Source organism: Polypterus senegalus, chromosome 12, assembly GCF_016835505.1.
Source record: "Polypterus senegalus isolate Bchr_013 chromosome 12, ASM1683550v1, whole genome shotgun sequence".
NCBI classification, from domain to species: domain Eukaryota; kingdom Metazoa; phylum Chordata; class Cladistia; order Polypteriformes; family Polypteridae; genus Polypterus; species Polypterus senegalus.
In genome coordinates, this window is record NC_053165.1 from 25,336,021 (window position 1) to 25,357,819 (window position 21,799).

Consider the following 21,799-nt stretch of genomic DNA (forward strand, 5'->3'; position numbering starts at 1 on the left):
CAGGTTTCATTATTCTATTTGCACTTCAGAAGGCAATGGTTTGGGAGGGTTTGCTGTAGCAATTATTAGCAACTTTTAATTATTCCTTTTATTATGGTTATGGCATACTAACCATGATTGGTTATTGTGTCCAGGGTTTCCCAACAGTTTCCAGAACCCTGCCGACCTAAACTTGTATTAAGTGAGTTCAGAAGATGAATAAATGGGTATATGAAAATGAGTCAAAAAGTATACAGGAGTGAAGTCTGGCACTAGGTGCTCTGATAGGCTCCCCAACATCTACTGTACTATCCAACTGTACATAAATGGATGACCCATCAATGACATGCAAGCAAATGAATCCGCAATATATAATGCTGAACATGTTTCATCTCTTGCAATATGTGGTTTACCTATGCCTATACCTTTTCAACCGGATATTCTTGTTTCCTCACCTCTCCAAAAGTGGATGTGTGAGAACATGCCTTGCAAGCGACTATCATTCCGTCCACCTTTCGCCCAGTATTCATTTCTTTTGTGATCCTGGACTGTAAAAGAAGGCTAGGAAATCAACAGATGATCGTTTAAAACTACAATGCCCAGGTTGAACTATGTCCACCGTCTCCATTTATTTTCTGAAAATGAATTAAATGCTGGCCAGTCGCACATCATTTCGGACACCTGTTGCGCCTTACGTTTTCATAGGCAGCTAAACACTATTGCCACACTCCTTAGGAAGTGCTAATTGCACTACCCTCACCAATAAAGGGAATCGCTGTCAAAAGCATGCCTGGATCAGTTTTGCCTTTTAAACTCACCTGTCCAGTTTTTCTCCCGAAGGGGATCGCGTGCGCGCTTTCAGGTATCTCTTGCCGAGTACAAGCAGCGTGGCGGTTGCTGCGACGTGGAGAGTCGCACAGACAGAGCCCACGCCGCGGACCAGACTGAACAACACCCCAGATGTGGCCCAAAAAGTTACAGTTCCCTTGGTCTCGTTTCTCTTCGCCATCTGATCACCGATAAGCCGTAAGCGCGCCGCGAGAAGACGAGTCCCAGCGCACGCGCACGCGCTCCCGTTAGTTGGGAGGCGACACATCGTTGCGACCCTGCAGCTTGGAGACACTGTGTCTGTGGCCCGCTGTTCTATTATTTATTAAAATGTCACATGATGATGGGGTTTACATCATCTTCTCCGAACAGACAAACGTAATCATTAACTCTTGCAATGCTCATGGCTGCAGCATTATTATGGCGGGCCTGCAGATTCAGTGCGCCTGCGCCTGGTTGAACGCCGTCAAGCCGCATGTGATAATAGTTATTTATATTATTATATTATTGCAGATCTTTTACAGTATTAAAATACTATGTCTGTATTGATTAAATCTATCCCAATTAAATTGAAGTTGGACATCTGACCTGTCTTGTCAATGATAATAAAAAAGAAAGAGAAAGGGGAGGCTGGAAGAACGTTATGATGGAGCTGAGCGGCGCAGCTCTCGCTATTTGGTCATTTCCATTTGAAAGAGTTTATTAAATCATCTTTCAAATAGACATGAAGATGACACTGCACTCATGGGCCAATGTGAGCAACACTTTGACACTATAGTGCTTTCCAGTGTGGAACTCAACGCTGTCTTTTGTTAACTTCTCATATACTGAAGGTAAACACATAACTTCATGACATTGTTAAAGTCAGCATAATAGGGCATAAGATTGACGCAGTGGTTACCACCATTGTCTGCCAAGATCAGGCTCAAATCTCAAGCCCTGTCAATATGGATGAAGGTACACATTGTCTATTTTGTATTTATTTACGTCACTCATATTGTGTATCTGCGCGTGAATGGGCTACCTCAGTTTGAAGGTCTGTTTCCTGCCTTGCAATTGATGATGCTACAAAGTTAGATCTGGGCCTGAACTAAATGGACAAAATAATCTTTATGTTTCATTTATAGTATACTGCTTTATGTGTTCTAATTTTTTTAGGAAATAAAGGAAGAGAAAATTGAACTTGATATCTACCTGTTCATGTAAGTTTTATTTGCCATATGTAAACAATATATCAAAGTTCTTATTTTTATCACATATCAAAAAGAACATGTTAAGTTGTACAATATAAAATGTACCAAACAATACAGTATACAAGAATACATAACACTCTATAGCAGTGCAAAAAGACTGCCAGTCATCTGCTTTAGTGATTCATAGTAATCAGACTTGTTTAAAGAGTCCAGTTTCTTTCTTAGTTCCCCTCCATAAATGCATAACAACTGTTTATGCTGAGTCCATGCCTCACTCAGTTTAGCTCAGTTGCTGAAGTGGCAATACTCCCTATTTCCTCTTCCTCTGGTAACACTGTCCACAATATTATACATGTATAACTTCTTTGGTTTGGGGAGGATTATTGTTAATTGAAAACTTCACCCAAGATGAAATATGGTTAATTTTTATTTTGTATTCTAATTTGACAGCAAATGTTTTCACAGCCATAAAATCACAAAATTCCATTTCATGTTCTCCAGGTGGGCTGGTTTGCTTTCCAGTTGCAAGTAATTCTGCAATTGTAAAACACAAAAAAATGTATAAATTGAAGGTTTTTTTTTTTCTTTTTCCAGTCAACAAAGTACAACTGAAATACATTTGAGATATTCAAACAAACCATACATTGTTTTTAATAACATTTTCTTTTTCTGAACACACATCTTTCTTCAGGTCTGCACAGAGGTAGGGGCCATCCTACTTAAAAAAGGATGACATTCAAGGGCAAAGAACTGGCTCTTTAGTTTCAGTGTTAATCATCCTACTAGTGTGATGGACTGTAGGAGATGACTTTGTTTAACACAAAAGGTACGTTAATAGATAAACCTACAGACTGAGGAGATCGTTCCTCCCCCACACTATGGGACTCTTCAATTCCACCCAGGGGAGTAAACGCTAACATTATTCAAAGTTATTGTCTTTTTTTACATGCATTTTTATTACTCTTTAATTTAATATTGGTTTTTGTATCAGTATACTGCTGCTGGATTATGTGAATTTCCCCTTGGGATTAATAAAGTATCTATCTATCTATCTATCTGTAGTCCTAGCACAATGTTATAAATGACAGCCACTATGGCCCTGTGCTGCTGCTCTTTTGATTTAGTTTGTTCCAAAATATAATTGTAAAGTGACATTTTGGCAAAGTATTGCTACAGCACAAACATTTTATCTTGGGTTCAAATCTAATGAGCAGGGGTTGGATTTATTAAACTTGCGTACGCACAAAAAGAGGCTTGAAATGTGTATATGCAGCTTCCCACACAAATGTCAGGATTTATAAAAGAAAACTTGACGAGAAAGTGTGTGTATGTTTACTGGAACTCTGACCCACCTCTATATGCAACATTTCAGGGAAACTGGGAAATGAAGCCAAGTCAGCTACTTGATGACTTGTGTGTAAAATAATGCATATTACTGAGTAGCTATTATAATGTGCGTTGACATGACAGACATATTAGGGCAGAATGGTAGCTCTGAGGCTAAGGATCTGTGCTGGTATCCAGAAGGTTTCTGGTTCGAATCCCTGTCACTGCCAAAAGAGATCCTACTCTGCTGGGCCCTTGAGCAAGGCCCTTAACCTGTAATTGCTCCAGGGGCGCTATACAATGGCTGATCCTGCGCTCTGACCCCAAGGGGTATGCGAAAACTAATAAAGTCCTAATACGAGAAATTGTATAAGGCAAAATAAAAAACAAAAAAAGTAAAATCTCAAAAGTGATTAATAAGATGTATTAACTTTAGTTCCCTTTTAAGAGGGTCCAAAGCTGTGTAATTCCACTGAACAAAATTTTTTATTTTCTTCATCAGTTTGTCAGCTACCTGTTGTCACTTCTAAGGATTAGAAACCAAAGCTTAATAAAAACACGGACATGATTTACTTTCTGTGTACTGAAAACTGTACCTATAATGTCCTACAGCCTATTCATAATCTAATGGTTTGACACAACGTGTGGCTTATTTGGCACTGCTGGTCATATACAAAGGGAACAAGCTTTTAGGGACTGTTCTGATTGATTTATTTTTGCTTTTGCTCATGACGATGACTAGTTTATGAGCCAATTTAGGCTTTCAAGAGCCATTCTCTTAAAACTATTTGCTGAGTTGACCTTGGCAATTAGCAAGACAGACTGCCGGAAATTTGGCTCTACCTGTTTATATTCAGGTTTTAGCAATAGTTGGCAATAAGTCCAGAGGGAACTCACTGACAAGTTGGGAATATCAAAGCTAAGATCCATCTCCATCATGACGGTGTGCCGGAAACCATAGAAGACCAGGTGCTGCTTAGATTGAATCTGCTAATTCTCTAAGTGTCTGTGGGGTTTTATCTCCATATACTCTTGCTGTCATTCTTCAAACCAAATGTGTAAATGTTAGATTAACTGGTCACTTTAAATCCACCTAATATGGGTTGTGTGCATGAATGGGTTCTCTATCCAGGGTTGATTTCAGGATTTTTTTTAACCATGCTGCTAAGATAGGTTCAAGCCCCAACACACACAAATACAATTGTTTATTTAAACTAAACTTCCTTCAATTTCCAGCGGCGGGCTGGCGCCCTACCCCTGCCTTGTGCCCTGTGTTGGGTGGGATTGGATCCAGTAGACCCCTGTGACCCTGTAGTTAGGATATAGCAGGTTGGATAATGGATGGGTGGAATACCTTCAATTTCAGAAAATTTGGAAATTTTAATAAGTTTACACAATTTAAACAACTTAAACATTTCTTTGCTTTTTCATCAAGGTGAAATTAAATGTACAGTACCCAGTCTATTATAGTACATGTGTGTGTATTCATTTATCCTTTTTTATTCCATTATAGTTGCACAGGGAAATGCAGCATATCCTATCAGTATTGAGCACAAGGCAGGAAATCACAATTCAGTGAAACTAGACTGAGCCCATTTAACTTCATAAAGATATAATGCCTGCTCTCAACTGTAACTTAATATGGATATTACAAGACATTAAATTCTTATACCACAGGGGAGCTGGAGTCTATCCTGACATCCCTGGGTACAAGGCTATGCCAACGTTGTTCAAAACCCACACAGAACATAGTCATAAAGCAACTCCAGATGTGGTGGAGAAGGACTGACACAGACACAAGCAGCGGTTAACGGTCCTAGGAAAGGGCTTTTGTTTTTCCTTCAGTTTTTGGCAACTGACTCTAACTCAGGAGGTGTCGTTTTCTGTGATGAGATTTTCTTAATGGTTGTTGGATGATCTAGTCGTTAGTTGCATACCATGGTGATTTTTTTTTATTGCCATTCTTAAGACGTTTTTGGAAGAACTGAATCTGCCAGACAAGTGATTTGGAAGCATATCCCTAATACTGATGCAGCATAGAGTAACTGGGCACTGATGCTGCTTTTGTGTAGAGCTATTTTATTTTCTGGATTGATACTGACTCTGTATATTTGAAACTACTGACTAGAATCGGGTTTTTTTTTTTCCTGTGGGGGCCGAAGAAATGCCTCTGGCATGGCTTAATCTCAATATTTAATCTAAGAGATTTTTGTCCCTGTCTATAGCAATGCATTTTCATTTACAAACGGATACATTTTATCTGCGTTTTCGCTTTTCATCCACACTAGCACGTTGTTCTCAAAACCTGAAAACGAATTTTTTTTAATGCTCTCCAGCGCCATGCACTTCGGAAAACGTAGTGTCAGCTTTGGTGTGAATGGACATAAACGCGGTTTTCTGAAAACGATACTCTAGTCGCTCTCGGATTGTTTCGTGCTTTTTTCTTGGCCCTTCCCCGACAGGACTCTGCACATTACAACGGCTCATTCGCTGATTGCTCACCCTTCACAGAAGAAAAACATTTTCCAGTGTAGCAGGCATGCTTTCCACTGCGCTTGTTATGTTGCTGCTGCTTACCTGCATGAATCTAAACCAAGTTTTGTAAAGTTTGAAGCTACAAAAATGTGTAAAATGCAAGTTGCTTTCAATTATGCGACAAATCCTGTGGCCGGCGGCGTTAGTGAAAAAATGCAGATTGTAAATAATTTAATTGACTGCCTTTAAGCAACGCTTAATATGAACTCATAATCTGTTGAGGAGGAGTGCAATCCGCAATAGAATTAATAACACGAGTTTAACGACGTGAATTTGCTTATAATGCAGCCGATCTCACAATATTACAGTTAGACAAGAAAACTAGGCTGCTTCGTATCATCTTTTCCCATAACAGTGAGACAAGAAAACACAGGGAAGTAAACCGAAAGTATGCGCATACAGTATTTACGTATGTATATATCGTGACAAATACATACTCAATTTATAAAGGAAACACTTTAATTTTAATAATAGTACAGTAATAATAATTGTAATAATTGTACATTCAAGTAACACTTACAAAACAGCAATATTCATCCATCCATTTTCCAACCCGCTGAATTCAAACACAGGGTCACAGGGGTCTGCTGGAGCCAATCCCAGCCAACACTTAAACCTATCTCTTTAGTCCCGATACCCGGACTCATACCCCAGGCTAGTGGTGGTAGGCAAACTCCAACCCCATGAACCCCCTCCTCCCCTTTAAACTTGAATAAAACACTCCCATTGCCAAAAGCTATAACCCAACATTAAACAAACTACAGTATTCGAAATCCAACATGAAATATATCATAATGGACAGTTTAATTTTAGGTGCAGCGCCGCAGAGCCTACCGGGACATCAGTGCCGTCCGTCGCTACAATATGTTTGTATTGTAACGACTCTATAGAAAGATTAAATTTTACGGCGATAGTTACCGGCCGAACTACAAAACAATCCCAGGAGTGCATCTGCTTTATTTAAATATGTCAAACGAGGCAGCCGACATGTAAACAGAAACGGACCAATCACCGTCACATAGCCAGCAAGGGGCCGGCTCGAGATGCAAAGAAGGCAGATGGAAGTCGCAGGGGGCGTTTCTTCCCGAAGAGGTATAAAAACGGAGGCTCGCCAGCAGGAAGTGATTGTTTATTTGTGTGAAGGAAGCGATGGAGTTTAGGGTAGTTATTTGTTGAGTTAGCGTTATGGGCTTGAAACACTCAACATGAATCAAGTACTTTATTACGATATTTGTTTAGTGCGTAGCTCTTGATGAGTCTATTTAGCGGGTTCCTGAGCTCTGATACGGGTATAGCTTCAATTTGGAAAGCATTACGGTATCGTAGCGTTTACATTGTGTTGTGGGACAACGACACCGAACAAGTAGGGCGTCCCTCTTGGGCAATAACAATGGGGGTAATCGAGTACAATACCTCGATTTAACAAGAAATTTGTTACTGTATTATTTTTCATCTTGTCTGTTACATTTGAATAAATAGTTAAAACGTCTTTTGAACCTTCACCTTGGTGCAAGTGTCTTTTTTATTAGACTGTAGAGTTGGTCATTACAGCATGCTTTGCTATTGAGTTTTACAAATGTTTTGTTCTAGAATGTACTTTGATTGCTGCCAGATTATTATAATAAAGCATTTTAATATATAGCTAAACATTGTATTTTTCATTTAATGAAAAGGTTCTAAAGACTTAAAACTGTAAACGCGTGTTAAAGTGACCCCGGGTAACCATCAGTGGCTCCTTGGAAGAATTTACTATGATCTGATGACTGTTGAGTTTTTATGCTTTTCATTTAAAAACACAGTTTTAACCTAAAATGGTATACAGTTATGTCCACACTAGTGTTTTCGTCGTTATTCGTTTTCAAAGGATTCCTGTCCATACTGAAACGCCCATAAACGCTTATGTACTCGGACCTTCACCACACGGCGAAAAACTCCTTGAACCCTTTATGGGCAAGAATAAAACGCGATTATGTTGCTAGATACAATTGCCTGGTGGTGTTAGTGTTTTTTGTATTGGATCACATTATGTGGTACTATTACTTGTTTTGGTGTTCTTTTCCTTTAATTGTTTTGTGTAACTATCCAGTCGTATGGCAGGCATAAATCACTCCCGTGATATATTGCTGCCACTCATCCACTGAGCAAAACGACCCATGAATTCTACATTATTTTATCTTATTTCTCTCAATAACTCTTTTTTTTCCCTGTATCATTTAAATACGTCACCAATGTCTTAATAAATACCTCTTCTTTACAAACGACTAGATGATAGCACTACAAAGTATTAGATAAGTTTCTTCGTTTGGTAGTGTGTCGGTTTGCGCGCTGCTGTTTTTATGCTGCTCTAGTACGCCTGGCTCCGCCCACTGCCGATTTTCGAATACCCGCTTCCTAACAGGTCCGAATCTCTACAGTTTGCCTGATAAGCGTGTGGTATGCGCGCTCCATTCACATGTCTTCTTAAATCGTTGGCTCATAGATTACCTTTGCGAGTTTATACACTTGGATGTGTGACTTCCCACTTTACCTTTAGGAGCTGGTAGCCAGTTGTCCTAACTGTTTTTGCCCAGCATGCCGGACAGTTGCATTGTTCAGACACCGTGTCATCTTTCTGCGGTTTTCAGAATTTTCAGCGTCCATCCATCGATGAACAGCGAGAGAGTGATTAGTAATTAGTCCGGGATAGTGGTAATTGTATTATACTGCAGTCACGCCCTCTTTCGTTGTTTCGTTTATGTAAGAGGAAGATGCACACTGTTAACGTCCATTCCATACTGAAAGGTTCTATATAAACCGAACAGTTAACCACGCCCATATATTAAACTGGCTAACCAAAACTCCGCAGATTTCGACGTTCTTTGAATTAACTTGCTTCTTAAAAGTTATTTTTTACGCATCCTCCGTGGACTTTTACTTGAAAGAAAATGCGCTGCTAATCTTACAACCAAAGTGCAAGACCCTTCGGTGATAGGGAAAATAACAGTATGAAAAGTGAGGAGACGATTAAAATAAAATTCTAGAAGTAGCAGAATTTCATTCCGAATTATTCCCGTCCAGTAACAACACTGATACTACGGTGCAGTTTAAAGTTTTACAAAAATTAATTCTCGATGAACACTTTAATGTCTACTCTTGGCTTATATTTTCTTTTACAGGTTCATCTTTATCCAAAATGGGTGGTCCAGATCTAATTATGCAATTTTCATTACGCTATAACTTATTAAGTTTATTACATAGAAAATCACCCAAAAAATCCCGGACCATCGAGAAGTCTTCGCGCCGAACTGGAATCGTCCCCGCATAAATCAAAGTCATCCAGACGATCTGGATCTGCATAATTAGATCTGGACCAACCTGTATTTCTTTCCTGTCATCAAAGTCATGCGGACTATAAAGGGAATCAACGCTGCAAAACGAGCAGAACGGAAAGCATAAATTAAAAATTTACTAATTCAACCTCTAAAAGTTCAGAAATCTTGCAAAAGCATTTAAAAGTCAGTAAAAGACAGAACAGTAGAAAACGATTTAAGAAAACATTATTGGAACACCTCAAAAGGGAACCTAAAGACTAATTAAACTATTATAGAACATAAATAAGTACCTGTAACAAGTGAATAATTTATTCAAAAGAATTATAAATACTATTAAATTTACTAATGAATACTACAAATCTATAATGCTATGCAAAAATGTCAGGGTTATTTTATTTTGAGCATGATGTTTGCATTTTATGGCGTGTTAGTTTGCCTCTATATGTTATATTTGTAAATGTGCACTTTATTCCAGTGAAAGCAGGGTATAAGGAATTTGCTAACAGCCAAAAATGAGTTGATGTGTTTTGAACTACACGTTTTTGGCTGAAAAGTTTTTATATATTAAAAAAGGCTCTTTCCAGTGACTTTTAAATGTCTGACGTCCATGTCATTTTTGCGGTTAATTTGTGCAATTTGTCCTTTTAAAAGGCGCATATTGCGATACATACATGGAACAGAGTAAGAGCAGCAGGTACTCTTCAAAATTACAGGCTACCTGGAAACGCACTTGAAAGTACGCGAAATAATTATACTTTATATATAATTATAGTGGTACTTCTAACAGTAACACTTCCACACCTATAAAGTACAGTAAAATATTCAGTATTGATACGAACAATTGAGTTATTTCGAATGTGATCTGGTTTTTTTTCCTCCCTGCATGGGAAGCTGCAAACGCGTTCATTTTGTATAGGAACAGAGTATAAAAAGGCGAGGGTGTGGAGTTGGGGGGACAAGACGTCTGAAGAAGTGTCTGTAAACTTCGTCCAGTGAATAAATAAATAGGGATTGGAAAACCCACGGCCTGAGAATCATTATCTCGTTCATCATATATAAAATAACTGATAATACCCACCGAGTACAAATATGATTGAAGAACGAATGACGTAAACTAATTTGCCCATTATGTGAACCATTCATCATACATAAGAATCCACTAACTCCCCGATCCTGTTTAGAGGCAAGGCAGGTATAAATCCTGGACAGGATGCTAGATCCTCTCTGTGGATAAAAGCAGATAACGAACCAAGTGCCACGCGTACACGGTAAGTCGGTTGACTTGTTCTGAATTCGAAATTGACTATCAACATGGAAAACGCGCTATATAAATAACGTATTGTTACTAATTATTACTTATCGTGATGAAACAGCTCATAGTGTGTTACGATAGTTTGCACCAGCTCTGTAATTTTTCCTTTCGTGCATCAGGTGACCGGTCCCGTGTGTATGAAAAAGAGCTACCTGTAGCTTCTCTTCTTAAACAACCAAAAGGCGGAGTTTGAGGGCCTGACCACCTAACGGATACACTCTCTTACTAAAATAAATATCAAGGGTTGACCCCCTTTTTTTAAGGCCACAGCTAATGTAAATTAAATATATACAACGGACACAATTAACGTCACCTAACTTAAGAGAAATATTCTGTGCTACGGATTACTTTACTATTTCAAATTCATCTTGAGAAATGTTACTTCAACTTGTATAGCTTGTTTACGGTATGTTCCTCTTTTACACGTCGGATAGCTCCTCTGGTATTAAATTGATCGCAACGTCCAGCGAACGCGCACACCGCGTCGTGAACGTGCAGCCTGTCCAAGCAGGGATGGTCTGAGTAAACCTTTGTAAAACTACACAAACACCACCGTGACAAAATATGAGATAAACAGAAACCTCTGTTTGATGAAGTAAGTTAAAAATTTAAAGTGCTTTCGCTTTCAATCAATCCATCCACTTAATAAAGCCCACATATCCACAGCAGGAACGCGGGGAAGCTGGAGCCTAACCCAACAAGGATCGTGCGCCACGTTTTCTGATATTTCAACATCGTTAATGGAACTTCTGTACCTTTTCATAAAAGTTTTAAACGAGTTTATGTAAGCGTTATTTAGGCTATATTATAACTTTGTATTCTGAACATTTTATTAATGGCTTGGAATAGGATGTAATACGGTTGTCACTCTACAAATGCAATTACAATACTATATTTTTATGGCTTATCTGCCCGAACTTCGATGTCGAACTCCGCCCATTAACCTAACGGTAATTTCAACTCGTTTTTCAATGCGAGCTTTTCTTTGTTTCTAGGCGCACTGCCCTGTACCCGCACGTGTATCACACACACCAGCGATGCTTTTAAATTAACGAGCAGCACTGCGTTTACCAAAGGAAAAAAAGTCTCAACACTCTTGCTGCAGGGTCTTTGCAAATCAGTTCTTAGTTTCACTATTTGGCTGGTTTTAGTCAAAATATTATTTAACACCATTAACTTACTCGTCTTCTCTTGGAATTAATGTTTACAGTTAATTATATAAAAAATTGATCGTTTCATGGGACAGGTTTGGAAGTCTTCTCAAAAATGATTTCAAATTTTTTAGTTTCAATAAAACGTTATTCTAAAATTTAATCTCGATATGTTATTAACACATTTTTTCAACAACGCCTGTTCTCAGCCCAGTATTATACTGCAATACAAAAATCTCGTTACATACTTATACTGAAATCACACGTCTTGAGGTTAAGGTTTATTATTATAGTGCGTCTCCGGTATTTAAGGTACATTTTCTTCAGAAACGTTTACAATATTTTGCACATAATGCTCATAAAATGTTCATGTTTGTTTATTGTTTATATCCTGTCATTTTGTCTTTAAGAAAAAGTTGATCACAAAAAATACACCTTGAAAATCGTTATGCAATATATAGGATGGTCCAGATCTAATTATGCAATTTTCATAACGCCATAACTTAAGTTTGTTACATTGAAAAATCCCGGACCATCGAGAAGTGTGCGAACTGACGACATGAAGAATCGTCTTTGCGCCGAACTGGAATCGTTCCCGCATAAATCAGTCATCCAGACGATCTCGATCTGCATAATTAGATTTGGACCACCCTGTAAATGAAGCAATGCATTTTCGCCAAAGCCGTTTCCTTTCACAAAGACATCAATACTAATTTAAAATCCTTGTAAACTTCACATATTCCTTTTACTAAATTTCTCATTTATACATTGGGATTCTAATAAAAAAAACTTTTACAAAACAATAGTAATAATGTTTCATATACAGTGGTTAGGGCTGAATTCCAGCCCCGCTTACAGTATCCGTTTGTACACTTGGCTGCGTTTTCCGCTGTACGAAAACAGATTTTTTTTCTTTCTATTAGGTTGGTTGAGGACTTTAGATTTAGAGATGTTAACCGCCTTACCCCCGAAGCTGCTGAGATTCGGTTTGGATCCTGATCTGCAATAAATGGCTTCGAAAAATAACAACTAATAAATATAACAGTCAAAGATACACCTTCAAGCTAATTCCAGGGACATCTTTTTATATATAATTGTCACGGCCTGATGTAACAATTACAGTCCTCATTCTTTAAAATAATGGTTCTTTAATGGCAGTTTAAAGAGGCAGATAGAACTTTCTTTATCCCTAGGGGGAAATTTACAGTTTTACAGATGGTTCTTTACTGGGTTGCGTGGTTCTTTGTTGAATCATTGCTTGATAAAGCACAATTTCATTGTCTGTGACAGTCTCTTCTCCCCCAGGACTTGGTGCATATATGTTCATACTTAATATTAAACTTTATCATTATATTGCTGGACTTCACTTCTTTTATTTGAGGACTGTGCAGTCCATTTGTTCTAGTATTGTAATACCGCATTCCATCATGCAAACGAGCAGCTTTAGAGCCAGTGGCAGGTGTGTCTATAAAAATGGCAAGCCTGTGTAGTCGCAAACGGAAGTCCATTTAGTGCAGCAAGGGCAAATAGTCCTTTACACGCTATTAAGCTAAAACAGGCACGGAAAGAGGTTGCATTTAATTTTAGACCCACATATTTCATTAGTATGAACCCGAGTGTAGCTATGCACACGTTAGTTTCACTAATCAAGCAAATATGCGCTTATTTAGGATGAGAGAGATAAATCGGAGATAACCTACGTGCACACAAAGAGCACATGCAAAATCCAGACACACTCAACGAAAATGATCTAATGACGCTGTTCACTTTATTTACAGTAGTCATCTTTGTTGATATTACATAGCTTTTTCGAGTTACCTTGACATAATGCTTTTTAATGTCATATTAACACAAATCATGTAGAAATAAACAGTTAAACTAGATTTACTTGACTTTCCTATATTTGCATAAAGACCCGCCCCCTTTGTTACATTGTGCCCCAAGACATCTCCATACCTTTGTACAGTTGGAAAGAAAGTTAAAGACTTTCAGTAAATTCATTTTTTCCATATGTGTATGTCATGGGTTTTGTGTGTGATACTGGAAACTAATTTATGACCCTTTTTTTGTGATACGCTGGCAAATTTGCTGCCCAGCATACACTACAAAAGCATCTTCTTCATTGCTTCCAATACAATGTAGATAGATAGATAGATAGATACTTTAATTATTAAGCCTAAAATAAATATACAAGCGTCCTATATTTATAACTACCTGTGTTGAAATATTGATAGTATATCAATACTATAGTTAATGTATTTTACTTACATTCAAAATACACTTTCATGCACAAATCATTTCCATGATCTTTATAACAAATTTGTAAAAATGATAACGAATCAAGTATAACAGACAAACTAAATAGCTTAATAACTCTGTGATGTATTTTTTTAAATAAAAAGGGTAAAAAAATGTTGTATTGACATGAGTATTGCTGGTTTAACATAATATACTGTAGTTAATTTAACAGAACATGAAAAATGTTCATTCATTTCACATAAAATACCGTATTACGTTGTTGCTGTACGGATTGATTAAGTGTACAGTATTAAGCAGAATTTTAATTAACTTTGATTGAAATAATGCTATCATGTGCAACCAATGTACATCTTTTTTTAATTTTAATTTAACCTGCCTTTGTCAGTGCACATCTTAGAAACCAGTCTCCTGAAGGTCTCAGATCGCGGCCCAGACCATCTTGCCACCCAAAAGAAGATTAATTACAATTCAGCAAAAATCGGCTATTGGATCGGGGCGAACATTCCCATTACAATAATGCCATCCGCAATCTGAAAAGAAAAAAAAAAACAACTAGTCCCTTAATGCACAGTTGTTACTTCTAGAGTAGGTTTAATTGATCTGAACAATCGTTGAACCTATCTATTCAAAGTTCAGCGATTGTCGGAGACTGCGCATGCTCCTCATGTGCGCACAACAACAGCAGTCCGCTTCCCCATGGGTCCGCTTGCAAAGACACGCGTCACACGTCAGTATGCTTAAAAAAGGTCAATCATTAAAAAATGTAAATACATACTATTAGATTGCATCGCAAAACCAAACTTTGCCCGGTTTCATCGACTATAATTTGTGATGAATTAGACGACCAGAATTCCTTGCATTACTTCTATCATCTATCGATAGTTTTTCCCGGGTGTGTCAGATGGTCTTATTGCAGATGGGCTCCGTCAAGCCTCGGAAATGCCTATCCGTGAATATTCTGGGCGCCACTCGCTGTCAAATGAAAAAACAATAATAATAATAATTTTGCTACAGCAGCCTTATACTTTTCGCAAAAATCCTTACCGCATCCAAGTTAATGTGCTGCCAATTTCACTTCGAATTGTATATCAACGCGTTTCCCCGCCGGACGCTTTTGGTGACGGAAAAGGCGGTGCATCACTTCTTAACTCCCCGTCTGTTATGGATGTGCTGTAAATAAATATTTGCGGCACCGTGCGCAATGGAGTTGGAACAATTCAGAGAGCAGTGGAAGAAAGAACTAGCGGTGCAGCGGAATGCTATCGGTATCAGCCGGAAAGAGGCACGACGGTTTCAAGAAAGTCCTCGTCCTGAGGTGTTGAAAACAAACAGGCAATTTAAGCATGAATCGGAGCTCGTTAATGAACAAACTAGAGACGCAGAGACGGGAACGGGCTCGTTGCCCGACAGACCCGCGAAAAAGAGGGGGCACCCACACGGAGATCGACCGCAACATCTGCGGAAAGTGCCGCGGGAAGGGCGTTTGCTGGATCTGTTAATCCAAGACTTGGTAATGCAAGAACTAACACATGTTCATTAGAGAATATACTGTATCGCTTTTTATTTAAAACTAGAACTAAGTGTTCTAAACTTCTGTTCATGAAAGCCCTAATTAAACATCATGTTAGCTAAAACTGAGAGCAGGCAACTCCCAGAGCTACCCCGGCCATACTCCACGTTGTTCCCCAGTTAGTAATTGTACACAACGATGGGCTTCCGTGACGTCCCGTCCAGTCCAGGGTTGATTGGTTCTGGTTTTGGCCTTGCACACGTTTAAAACTGTTCTAGTTTGTATCACACACATACAGGTTAAGTGCATTTTATTCGTAGTACCAGCCATTCTGCTCTATCGGTTTCCCGAACTATTCAGTGTTTCTCCTTGCACTGTAGTAAAAATTCACTAATTTGCTTTTCGGCTATTTTAATAGACACATTTAGAACTTTTAAATAAGTACGTACATATTTATGATTGCATTAGCCAAACAATTTTATTTTTGCCTGTGATCAGATCCCATAAGAGTGTGATGGTGGTACAGTTGGCATCATTGCTGATCTGCTGTGCTCTTGAATGAAAACATTACCTGGTATTTATTTGCTAGCAGATTGGCAGTTCTGAAATGGCCAATGAGCCAGCATCTCATCCTGAGATTGTGGCTTTCCTGCCTCATGCATATTTTATGTTGAATGATGGCCTGGCTTCACCCAGGAAGTCTACTGAGAAATGGGTGTCAGTTATAGTGTTGCTAGATATATCAGAACTGTGTAACTAAGTAGTTTTCTGTATACTTTATTCATTTATTTATGTGTTTATATATTTTCACCAAAGCTATTATTATTAGTTCACGGGAGCCCCATACACCTGAACATGCTATGTATAAATTGCACATGATTAAAGCATTCCGGCTGTGGATCAATTCCTGCTTTTCCTAGTGACTTGGCTTTTGTTGATGGTCATTACAAAATAGAGTTTTAAAAGACGCTGTATTCGTTTGAATTCAAGCAAGTAATTAATAAGAAGAATTGCAATTTTGGGTGTAACTATAATTTCACCCCGCAACACATCCTTTCAAAATGGTAACTTCAATCATATTTGAGTGTAACACTTTGATCTGTAATCTTGTACAGTTACAAAGATTTAGTGGGTTTGCATCAAACGCAACACGCACTGAATCATGGCTTACTTTTTTAATCATTATTACATACAACATTGCTGTTGCATTTACATGGCCAGTGGAATGAACTGAACGTTGTGTTACACAGAAATGAATAGCTGAAAATAAATAATATGGAGGATTATGTACAGTGTCCACCTCCTCTGTGTTCTGCCTGTGGGGGACCCCTTTTACTGAGCTGCAGAATCATTTAAACTTAACAAGGCATTCCATTGCTCCTGGCTTTTGTTATATTCAAGTGGGCCAGTCTGTTGTCCTGGCAGTTCTCTGCTTCTGCTTTACAAACCGGAGTGTAATGGTGCATCATGGTCTGACTTCGAAGGGGACACCTTAATTCTCCACAGGTTTGCACGTATTTTATCACCAAGCCACCCTTGCCCCAGCCCCGTCCTTTGAAGTTTTTACATAGTATATGAAAGCTCTTGTCAGACTAAAGTCATACCACATTGCAAGGAGTAAGAAGAAGCCAAAAGAATAGGGAGTACTGTTTGTACCCAAGGAAGTCACTTGTTGATTACGGCCTCTCTGAGCTGCGCCAGACTTTCCTTTGTCCACATCTCATTTTCCTCTCCACGTCATCTTTTTTTTTTTCTGTGTAGGGCACCATCTCTTTTTCTCTCACCATCTGCCCCATTTCTGTACAGCTTCTGCTTGGTCAGTAGTTCTCTTTTTGCTTTCAGCATTCCTGCATATGAGCTGCAAGTCTCATTTCTCCACATGGTCACAGATGTGTCAGAAAAAGGATGTGCTGCCTAAGAATACACCAATCGCTACAGCTTTATTACCTTTAGATAGCAAGGAATTAAAAAACAGGGGTGGCTAATGCCCTTTTTTCTGTATTGTCACCAAATTTCAATCAAGTCAGTCAAAGTATTGTTGAGATTTTGAGGGTAATTTGTTTATCTATAGTTGATACTTAGTTATCAGATCATCCATCCATCCATTATCCAACCTGCTATATCCTAACTACAGGGTCACGGGGGTCTGCTGGAGCCAATCCCAGCCAACACAGGGCGTAAGGCAGGGAAAACAAACCCCGGGCAGGGTGCCAGCCCACCGCAGGGTGCACACACACTCACACACCAAGCACACACTAGGGACACGATCATCAAAAACAACAACATTTATTTATATAGCATATTTTCATACAAACAGTAGCGCAAAGTGCTTTACATAATAAAGAATAGAAAAATAAAAGACACAATAAGAAAACAAAATAAATCAACATTAATTAACATCGAATAAGAGTAAGGTTCAATGGCCAGGGGGGACAGAAAAAACAAAAAATACTCCAGACGGCTGGAGAAAAAATAAAATCTGTAGGGATTCCAGACCATGAGACCGCCCAGTCCCCTCTGGGCATTCTACCTCACATAAATGAAACAGTCCTCTTTGGATTTAGGGTTCTCATGGAAGGACTTGATGATGACGGTCACGTGGACTTCTGCCTTTTAATCCATCCATCATTGTTGGAGCATCATGAAGCTTTGAGTAGGTGGAGGTGGCGCAGGCCACCACCACAAAGAAACCGGAAAAAGAAACAGAAGAGAGAGTTGGGGTCAGTACGGATTTTAGAGCCACCATGAATAGTTATTATGATGAATTGAACATGCAGAGTATCAGGATTAAGTTAAAGTGAAGTTATAAAAAGGCCATGTTAAAGTAATGTGTTTTCAGCAGTGTTTTAAAGTGCTCTACTGTATCAGCCTGGCGAATTCCTATCGGCAGGCTATTCCAGATTTTAGGTGCATAACAGCAGAAGGCCGCCTCACCACTTCTTTTAAGTTTTGTTCTTGGAATTCTAAGGAGACACTCATTTGAGGATCTGAGGTTACGATTTGGAATATAACGTGTCAGACATTCCGATATATAAGATGGAGCGAGATTATTTAAGGTTTTATAAACCATAAGCAGAATTTTAAAGTCAATCCTGAATGACACAGGTAACCAGTGTAGTGGCATCAAAACTGGAGAAATGTGCTCGGATTTTCTTTTCCTAGTTAGGATTCTAGCAGCTGCATTCTGCACTCATTGCAGTTGATTTATGTCTTTTTTGGGTAGTCCTGAGAGGAGTGCGTTACAGTAATCTAGTCGACTGAAAACAAACGCGTGAACTAATTTCTCAGCATCTTTCAGTGATATAAGCGGTCTAACTTTACTTATGTTTCTTAAGTGAAAAAATGCTGTCCTAGTGATCTGATTAATATGCGATTTAAAATTCACATTACAGTCAACAATTACCCCTAAGCTTTTTACCTCCTTTTATAGATTTTATTTCTTGGTTACTTACTATTACTATTAATATTCTTGCCTAATCTTGTTTTTCTGTTTTTGTAGCTTTGTCTTTGACATCTTGTGAAGCACTTAGTTTGTATGAAATTCCATCCATCCATTTTACAACCCGTTGAATCCGAACACAGGGTCAACGGGGGTCTGCTGGAGCCAATCCCAGCCAACACAGGGCACAAGGCAGGAACCAATCCCGGGCAGGGTGCCAACCCACCGCAGTTGTATGAAGTTATCCTATAGAAATAAGTGTTGTTGGTACTGGCCTAGACGGACCATCCTGCCAATTGTCAGCTTTTTAACTAAATCAGAAATAATGTGTTTGTTAAAGAGTGAGTGAGTCGGTCAGTGAGTGAGCAACTCAGTCACCTTTGTATTTAATTTACATATATATAGGTAGAGAGAGAGATCAGTATATAGATGACACTTTTCATGACAAAAATTGCGGATGAAAATGAAGATTACTATCTTGTGTCTGAACAGTTGCAATATGCAGCACCTTCAGGTAAAAGTAGCCTTACAAAGGCTTTGATAACAACAGCAACAGTTTTTTATTTCTATAGCTTATTTTCATAAAAAGGATGTAGCTCAAAGTGCTTTATGTCAAAGAAAGATTAAGAATGGATAACAATAGGATGAAATAAATGTCATGCCAAAGTTGGTAATTCAGAATAAGTCAATATGCACTCACATAACACAGATACATGTGTCACAGAGAAACGTAGAGTCCTTATAAGTAGGTTTGTTTTCAAGTCTTTAATAGGAAGTCTCATGCTATGGTCCGATGGCCTGGGAGGACAGGAAAGATCGCTCCATAGGTGCAAGATGCTGGAGGGGAAAAAAAATTACAGGGGGTTCCAAGGCCAAAAGACCTCCTGGCCCCCACTGGGTATTCTACCTAACATAAATGTAATTGCATAGTTTATTACTTTTTTATTAAGCTTCAGTCTAGTCAGTGGGTCTCACCAACAGTTGGAGAATCCTCGTTTATTTGAGCATTACAGGCAGCCGTGCATTACTGTAATCAGGTGGTGGCAGCAGCAGTGTTTACCTGAAAAGAAAGCAGACAGATTAATAATGATTGCAAATTAATGAAGAGTGAAATTTTTGAATGCATAAAAACCAAGCAGATGGGTGAAGTGTTAGGAGTGGACCTGGTGATGTGTTCAAAAGGTAAAGAGTTGGTATTGCCCAAATATATTTCATGGACTAGCTTAATTAGGGTTACAGGGTGCTGGAACCTGTTCAGGTATAATGGGGACACAAAACAAGAAGATGATTCAAATTCAGTTTGGCTCAAGTCAGCTTATATTTTTATGGCTTTAGATCTGGAATAAAAGGCTATGATTTCCTTCATTAGTAAGAGATTGTATTCTTTTTAAAAATTTTAAAAATGCTGCAAGTTGGTTAGCATTTACAAGTAAGAATTTCACTGTACTGCCTATACGTGACAATAAAAACCCAATAAATCTACTCCGTTTGTATTTCACGCTAAAGTAATCCTCTTTAATAAAAGCCCTGTGTGCGTCCAGTGTCCGTGTGTGTCTTCTGGTGAAGTGCTCATGCGTGGGGTCACACGGCACATGTTAAGTCTCTTCCTGTGCATTCCCTGTGCAGACACACACATAGGCGCATGAGAGACAGACATGCACACACAGGCGCGTGCACGACAGACACACGGACACACACAGGCGCCCACGCGACCAACAGACGTACGCACACACACACAGGCGCCCACGCGACAGACACACGCACGCACGCACACACACACAGGCGACCGACACACGCACGCACGCACGCACACACACAGGCGCCCACGCGACAGATGCACGCACACACACACACACACACAGGTGCGCGCGGGACACACACACACGCACAGGTGTGCGCGTGCATTGTTGCAGTGTTACTTTTCTTAGTTGTTTATTAATTTTTCAACTGTTCATTTTTTTCCCTTTGCTTAAAACTCATTAAAAAAGGTGTTTTTAGCGAGCGGGTCGCAAGGCTATAGCGCAAACTCTTCCAGTCTTAGTTTTCTCAGTTGTTCAAGGTTTTCTTAGTGTTATTCAATGTTTTTACATTTAGTTTACTATTACGCTGTGCTTTCTATGGTATAGTTAACTATATTTGTGCTTAAAAACGTAAAAAATATATATTTACATACAGTTCATACGGTCTGGAATGGATTAATTGTATTTACATACAATCCTATGGGGGAAATTACTTCGGTTCACGACCAAATCGGGTTACAACCAGAGTTTTAGAACGAATTATGGTCGTGAACTGAGGTTCCACTGAATTACTGTCAGACAAAATTACAGGCATTTTACGGAAATACAAACCAGTATTACTGAGAGAGAAAATTAAAGGCACACAATACAGTGACACATATTACAGCCACATACAAGGTCCCTTGCCATTTAATATAGACTGTTCATACTAATGTTTATGCACTACTGTTCTAGCGCCCGTTATTGTAACGGGCTTAATGTCTAGTTGGATAATAAAATGGTCCACGATTGCATACATTGCCTCAACTTCTCCCTCTGAGGAAAATTAGGAAACCTGGTTTTAATGAATTAAGCAACATTTATGAATAGAGGATAAATCAAACTCATATATAGAAAACAGTGATAAGAGAAGATAAGGCCAGCTTCATTCAAAGGAGAATGTAGTGGGGAATGTGCTTAAGCAGGACCAGGAGACCAGGACTTCAGGCACATTAAAGGGAGTGCAGGAACACTTTACCCTGTTATAGAAATCTCTAGTTTTGTGTCCATGGAGTAAATGAAACACTCCCTGACCACAGAGGTTGACCCTAGAGAAAGGGGTTTACCGCTGATGCTTGACTTGTTAGCCAGATAAGCTTGGAGGACAGGTAGACGGCAAGAACTCAACTGTCCAAAAGAAGAGACCCTGATAATTGTGAAGAACAAAGTATGGGAAG

The 21,799-nt window shown here is 38.9% G+C and overlaps 1 protein-coding gene and 1 long non-coding RNA gene across 2 annotated transcripts in view; one reads left to right on the forward strand and one right to left on the reverse strand.

Moving 5' to 3' along the window:
- Window positions 1-1,998: 1,998 nt before the first annotated feature.
- Window positions 1,999-14,850, reverse strand: LOC120540312. The gene is made up of 2 exons (XR_005635790.1): window positions 14,670-14,850; window positions 1,999-2,534 (listed from the first exon to the last, which is right to left on the reverse strand). It is a non-coding gene; the product is annotated as an uncharacterized LOC120540312 (long non-coding RNA).
- A 153-nt stretch (window positions 14,851-15,003) lies between these two features.
- fbxw8 (F-box and WD repeat domain containing 8) overlaps window positions 15,004-21,799 on the forward strand; it is a 68,019-nt gene continuing 61,223 nt past the window's right edge. Inside the window, exon 1 of the mRNA XM_039770963.1 lies at window positions 15,004-15,404. Coding sequence (XP_039626897.1) covers window positions 15,096-15,404 — 309 coding nt within the window. The 5' untranslated portion in view covers window positions 15,004-15,095. The remainder of the gene's footprint in view (window positions 15,405-21,799) is intronic.